The following is a 7,060-nucleotide window of genomic DNA, read 5'->3' on the forward strand; positions in this document are numbered from 1 at the left end:
TGTCCTTGACGGTATTTCAAAAAAAAAAAAGAAAAATCTCAAACCTATGACCTTTCATTTGACAGCTGACCACATCACAGAGACAGACTCCGCAGTGTTCCAAACAAGCAGAGATGCACACATAAACCGTAATAAAATGGGTTAGTAAGTGACCGATGCTATAAGAATTGAGCAATTTTCTGGTCGGGCTCCAACCGACAACCTTTCTGACAACAGCCAAATGCACTGACAGGTTCCAGAGAGTCAGTTCCACAGAAACAGGCGCTGCAGTGTTTCCAGCAGGAGAAGCTGCACACATGAATTACAGGTGGACGTTTAGAGGATACTGGACGTCCACAGGTGGACTTGAACCACCGACCTTTCGGATAAGAGACGAATTAGCTGTTGTAATGTTAGCCACAGAGACCTGTCTATAACAAACGGAAACAACCAGGACTCGTCTGTGGATGAAGTGACAAGTGATGGTGTTTCAGAGAACGTCGCTTATTGGGATTCAAACCATCAACCTTTAACTTCACTTTTCACTGGGTTGCCTTGTTCAGTTGTTGTAGACCCAACATGGGCCACATTTTAGACCCACAGTGGGCCACAATTTTGCAACTTTTAGCAATAAGTTGTATCACAAGTAAATTTTGACAGTCTTAAAACCAGAACACATTTGATCGTTTTTATTTTTAAAGTGTGAAATTGAGACAATACATATTTATTCCACAACTGATGCGGACGGAATAATACATTTGGGACCATAAAAAAGTGTGTATTTAAATTTCAAACAGGTTCAAATAACTCAAACTTGAAAAAGAAGCCCACAAAGGTTTTTGGTTAAAAACCTGTTGTGGATTCTTGTGAAGAGTTGGAAATCAAACACAGGTGAACAATTGTTTGTCTTTTTGTGGCCCTGAGACGGACAGACGACCCGTCGAGGGTCTACGCTTGTGGATAAATGGAAAAAATAAAGAAGGAATATAAACAGAAGGTTGATCTTTACAAGATGACATTGGGTTGATGCAACAACATGTGAGGTGAGGAAACTGTCTATTCCTCCTGTGAGGCTTAAGTGTTATTGAAAAAAAACACAACACTGCAAAATAACACTGTGGTCGTGAAATGGTTGACGATTAAGGTGAACAAAAGCGACCTGCTGTCGGCTTCCATTTTTCCAATAAATACATTTCACACAATGTAAGAAAACGTTTCTGTTTCACAGGCTAAACTAAAACCAAACACGTGCAAAAGAAAAAAAAGTTCAACATCAGAAAAAAAGTTCAGCATCACTTAGTTTTAAAGCATGTAATGAAAACAAAAAATACATTTGATCATAAATGTAAACAGTTTAAAACCATCAGGGAAAAGAATTAAATCCTAAGATTAGACGTTACATGAGAAATAAATAAGAAGCTTCTGCTGCAGTTTCACATTAACTTTGCTGTTTCTAGTTTTTGACAGTGACAGCGTTCGTTTCTGAGGCAGAGGCGCTGAGGAGGATACGACTGAAAGACACCAGTGATGTTTCTGAATGTCAGAAACACCTGGAGTGTAACGTGGTAGGACCAACTTCCCTGGGTGTCTACAGTGTTGGTCTGAGGTCCTGATCCGCTGACGCCCGACCCATTTCAATAAGGAAACAAGGGCGCGGTGGGGGCAGTGGTAGAAAAGAGCGGAGGGATGAACGTTTTGTTCAGATGGTGTATGTTCATGGTATCAAAGTTGTCAGGAGGTCTCACACAGTCACACAGGAAAATGTCAGGGGCTCAGAGCTCGTCGTGGTTTCTGGTCAAATCCTCTCCGTAGTTGGTGGCTTGACTTCCAACAAACATGTTCCAGTTCTCAAGAACCTCTTCTTTGGTCAGCATTTGATCCTAAAAAAAAAGAAAAAAAAAGATATTGTATTTTTCTTTCACACATCCATAATGAACCAGACCTTTTATGAAATATTCCTCTAAAGCCGTACCTTGTCCTTGTCAGACTCATAGACCAGGTGTCTGGCCTCGGCCTGTGCATGGTCATAGTCCTGTGGCATAATCCACTGACGGATCTCATCCTGGTCCATTTTACCGTCTTTGTTCAAGTCTCGGAAATCGGAGAACTGCTCTCTCTCCGTCTTGACCCAATCTGGCTCTGGACCCCCGTCTTCATGGGCGAACATGTCGGCTGGAACAAGAACAGTGTTGTGATGTCAGCAAAGTGAAGGAGACAATGGGATTTTTGTGTGGTATGAGCAGGTGGTTGAGGTAGGAGAGTAAATGAAGTGGACCGGGACAGAGAGGGTTAGTGATGACCAGATCAGATCAGACCAACAACTAATGTTGGGAGGTACGGAGGTTCAGACTGGACTAACTCAGGTTCCTTTAAGTCGTTTGACCTTCATTCCAATCATTTCATGAAGGAGTAGAAGAATGCAAAAATCACAAATGAGTAGAACACAATGAAGAAGAAAGTGATGTTTAGTATTTATCGTGTGAACTTACCGATGTACTCGTCCTCGTCCACGTGTCCATCTCCATTCTTGTCAATATCCTCCAGAGTTTCCTGTGGTCACATTCAGTTGACACAGTTAAGTCCTCGGCAACCGTGAATAGTAGGATTGTAACGATAATTTGTGAATCATTTCAGTTGCTAATGGTATTTAACGTAGTTCTTACAAAAAAATAAAAAACAAAACAAACTGTGATAAAGAAATCTATGGTGATCAAAAAGTAATACAACTAAACACCAGGACTAAAATGGTATTTAACGTAGTTCTTACAAAAAATAAAAAAAACAAAACTAATTGTGATAAAAAAAATCTATGGTGATCAAACAGTAATACAAATAAACACCAGGACTAAACTTCTACAGATACAGATGCAGAACGTAGACCTTCAGAACACTAGGTGAATATAGTCCGACATCATGCGAGTCCCACGTTTGCGTGTGAACAGCCGCACACTTGACATGTTTGATAACTGCACTACATTTGCCTACATGCCGTGCTAACAGCTGTTTTCACATCCTGCAGGTGAGATGGTCTCGCTGAACTCCACTCCATAATTTACCACCGTGTCCAACAGCTGACTAATAATAAATAAGAACACGCATTCATTTCCTCAGTCGCATTAGGCTGTTAGAGGTCGCCTGTTAACCGGAGATGTAGATTAAAAATGTACAACAGACAAAGACTCACAGATGGAATGAGAGACTGAAGCTGCTACGGCTAATGCTACACACATCCAAGTGAGTGATGCTAATAACTGCCAAGTACAGAGGGTTAGGACTGATGTTAACATTAAGACTGTAGCTGCATCAGTCTTTACTGACGGGCTTTCATTAATCCAAAAATCATGTAATTTCAACTTTTCTATATGCCCTAATTCCCAATGACCAACGTCCTGATAATGATCCAAGGGCCAGTGATTGGGAACCTCTGGCACCCAGGTGATGGGTGTTTTCCCCTCTCGGTGTGAGTTGACATGTCTCAGACGGAGCCCGTGGTGCTGTATGATTACACTGCCGTGCCTCTTTCTAACAACTTTTAATTATAAGGTTTTAACGGCCTACCCACCAAAATCACAATATCCTTCATGTGTTCAAACTCCTCTGGATGGAGGAAAGCTGTGAACTCCTCCTTGTCTGCCGCCAGGTCGTGGTTCAGATCAGCAGTTTTAAATCTCCTCTCGTCTCGAGGAAGCATCTTCCTGAAGCTGAACTGGTCTGTGGCCTCTTCAAACTCCTCTGGATTGGCTGAGGAAGACAGAGGAAAGAAGGTTTACCGTCACTGCCCTCTGGGAATTTAATTATTATTACACACGGAGTTAACGCCTACCCAGGTAGTATCCATATGTGGCCTGCTTGTATTCATCCCAGGAGATCTTGTTGTCCTTGTCCAGGTCATAATCTGTCCACACCTTGGCCACGTTCTCGTACACGTAGCGTTTCTGGACTCGTTTGATCCAAGACTTGAGTTCGTCTGTGGTGATCAGGCCATCTGCGTTGGTGTCGATCCGGTCCACAATTTTCCTATGTGGTTAAAAAAAAAAAGAAAATAAATGAATGACACCTTTGTTTAAGTCTTTACTGAGAATGTAAAGTCATTAAATACCATTAAATACCAGCTTAATGGAGATTTGATGGATCACTGACTTGTCTGGAGAACAGAGTCTGATTCATTCTCAGTCTGTATCTGATCTTTATTTAAGTTTAATGTGAGTTTGAATTACAAGAGGTTCGTAACCTGAGCCGTTTTTATTGGTAAAAAGAAAAACACATACTTGAAAACTGAATAATCTTTAACCTTATCTTGTATTACAATTTAAAAACGTTTCCATTAAAATAATAAAAATAAAATAATATATAAATCTATACAATAACATGTACATATTCAATTCATTTAAACTACACAAAATATCATTAACTCATTAACTTATGTTGCCCTAAATAACAAAAACATTACATTCATCAAAGAATAAAAACAAAAATATATATACAAATAAAAAAAAGCTACACACACACACACACAGCTATTTGAAGAAGAAAGAAATTTGCAGTCCTAAAGATTAGGATCTAGGATTAGCACGCAAAAAAAAATAATCAAAACATGCAAATAAGAAATTAAAATTAATAAAATATATAAAAATACTTTCCAAATTAATTCATATAATTGGCCACAGACCGAATTGAACTACCACAGACTTGTTACAGGCTGTTCTACTTTCACCATACAGAACAGGTCTACACTTAGCCTGGGGTGGGAGGAGCAGGCTAACCCCCGGTTTAGTAGGAGGAGAAAAAAAAAAGAGAAAAATGCAGTGTAGTGTAACTGTGTTGTAATTTTTAGACCTGCTGCTGCCACGTTGAGATGTTAAGGGGATCCTCCCACTCTCCACACCGCAGGAGAGAGTTTTCTCAGGGGGAACTCACAAAAAGGGTTACGTGGTACAAACATGTCGACCAAGAACCATGCAACACTTAGAAAGTGCTGCTCATTATCGTCTCCAAATTGTTCTTTAATGACGATCTACATTTGAGATAGGGCTGATGACTTTAATGTTCTTGAGGTTGTGTGTGTGAGTCTGTGTTCGTTTGTGTGTGACGGAGGGAGTTTCCTCCAGCTCTGCAGATCTACAGGCATTTGTTCTCGTGTAATTAAAGTTTAATGTTGGTTGTCACACGCAGCAGCAGCAGCAGCAGCAGAGAAGTCAGAGTATGTGATTGAACAACATGCAGCCTTTTAGTTTCATAGCAATTTAATAAAGTTTTTGTTCTGTTTGTGGTTAAAATGTTATGAGCAGAGCCTAACTGGGTAGTTCTTGAATTCTTTTTAGCTAACTTTGAAATTATATAAATGTTTGTGGTTAAAATGTTATGAGCAGAGCTTAACTGGGTAGTTCTTGAATTAAAATACGTAGGCTTACAATAGTTACAATGTATTGTATGTTTGTTAGCAATGTTTTCGTAAAAAAGTGAATTCATTTCACTTGTTTGTTAGCAATGTTTTCGTAAAAAATAACATAATGACATAATTCAGAACTCAAGGCCAACTGTTGTACTGCCTACACAAGGTAATGATGTCCATTCTTCTTTTGAATGTGTCAACATTTGACAATTAACGCTTTTAATAAAAAAGACAATAAATAAGGCACTAAAAGACAGGCCAAAATTCAGGCTGATTTCTCTAACTACTTTAGAGTTTATCTTCTTTTTTGGAATTATTCAGGAGCTCAGCATCTAATGCCTAGCATCACTGCCACCTACTGGGCCTACCCCACCCTGGAGAATATTAAAACATGTTACACTTTTACTAGAATTTGTGTAGGGGTTTATTTTGCAGGCTTCTGTGCCACTAACGATCTCTCAATCATGGAAAGCCATCTGCTTGTTTTTATGGCGACCTCTGTTATCGCGATACGCGATTTTAATGTCTAATTCCCAGACAATGCAATCAGTTTCCTGACAAAGTGATGACGAAGACCGATGATGCTAACGCTGTTGCCTTACCCTAGTCTTTCTTTGCTCTCCTCTTGAGTTAGCTGGTCAAATGTCTTGGCCTCCTCTTTGCCCAGAAAGGCCTCATGATCGTACTGGAAGCTGTTATTGTCTTCCGGTGTCCTCTTGCTCAGCTCGGACTCTGGATGGAGGACTCTGTCTTTCCTTAGCATTGGTTTAGCCTGCACCGCAGCCGTGCACAGGAGCACGGCGCACAGCAAACCCAGTAGCTCCATCACAGAAAGCTGACTTCTCTCTAACAAGGGCCTAAATGATGATCCCAGGCACAACAACAACAGACTAAAGCGAGGATGGACCCGCTGTAACAATTCAAACCTGAATGACTCTGTGCCCCTGGCCGTCAAGAACGTAACGGTGCTGCACCAGCAGCTGCAGCATCCACAAATCTGCAAACCTGCACACGAGTCCAATCAAAGCCAGATTTCCCAAAAACGGATTTTGGCCAAACCCTGTTCCTCTGTTCCTGGGCTAGAGACCGGTCTGGGATTTCCTGCCGCCTTCCCTATGAGCAGCCAATCACAGAGTGTGTTTCAAAGGCGGCACGTCCTCTTGCCCTGATAGAGTTTCTGCCATTGGTTCACAGGATGTCGGGTAACAGGAGATGGACTCGGGCGCCACGTTGCAGCCATGGTTGCCATGTCCTTGTTTTTTAAGCGTTTTCATTGAGTTATTCTATACATTTGCTTTAAAATATAGATACAAACTGTAAAATTAAAATAGCCCCCTACAAACCAATATAACAGCAGAAACACTAAGGGTTCTACATACATTTAATGTTATACTGAACTTATATTAACAATACAAGATTTAGAAAATATAGGGTTTATTGTTTAGGCTAACTAACTGCTAACTGCTGTTAGTTGTCGTGTCTCCAACAGGAAGTTTGTCTGGTTGTGCCAATTAGTCTATATCTCTCTCCAAAACTGCCAAGCTAAGTTGAATTATAGACAAATAGATGGATGAATTTATAGACATATACAAACATAGAGACAAAATGCAAAAAATGTTGGCAAAAAATCATCAAATATTACAAAGGGGACAGTTATAAAGGGCTTCTAATTGAATCCAGCAGCAGATG

The 7,060-nt window shown here is 40.4% G+C and overlaps 1 protein-coding gene across 1 annotated transcript; it reads right to left on the minus strand.

Annotated features, from left to right (window-relative positions):
* Positions 1–1,262: 1,262 nt before the first annotated feature.
* Positions 1,263–6,499, minus strand: rcn1 (reticulocalbin 1, EF-hand calcium binding domain). Its single transcript, XM_008310597.3, has 6 exons — positions 5,974–6,499; positions 3,803–3,996; positions 3,542–3,720; positions 2,469–2,529; positions 1,952–2,151; positions 1,263–1,859 (listed from the first exon to the last, which is right to left on the minus strand). The coding sequence occupies exons 1-6, from the start codon at positions 6,195–6,197 to the stop codon at positions 1,752–1,754; spliced, it is 966 nt and encodes a 321-aa protein (XP_008308819.1). The 5' UTR covers positions 6,198–6,499; the 3' UTR covers positions 1,263–1,751.
* Positions 6,500–7,060: the final 561 nt, after the last annotated feature.

Source organism: Cynoglossus semilaevis, chromosome 5 (assembly GCF_000523025.1).
Source record: "Cynoglossus semilaevis isolate Cse_v1.0 chromosome 5, Cse_v1.0, whole genome shotgun sequence".
Taxonomy (NCBI): domain Eukaryota; kingdom Metazoa; phylum Chordata; class Actinopteri; order Pleuronectiformes; family Cynoglossidae; genus Cynoglossus; species Cynoglossus semilaevis.

Bases quoted from the DNA above. Each gene is read 5' to 3' on its own strand.
- rcn1 (XM_008310597.3), bottom strand. From the start codon at position 6,197: ATGGAGCTACTGGGTTTGCTGTGCGCCGTGCTCCTGTGCACGGCTGCG. The intron at 3,721-3,802 runs GTAGGCGTTAAC...TGTCTTCCTCAG, and splicing joins CACATATGGATACTACCTGG to CCAATCCAGAGGAGTTTGAA. The intron at 1,860-1,951 runs GTACGGCTTTAG...CTTTTTTTTTAG, and splicing joins ATGAGTCTGACAAGGACAAG to GATCAAATGCTGACCAAAGA.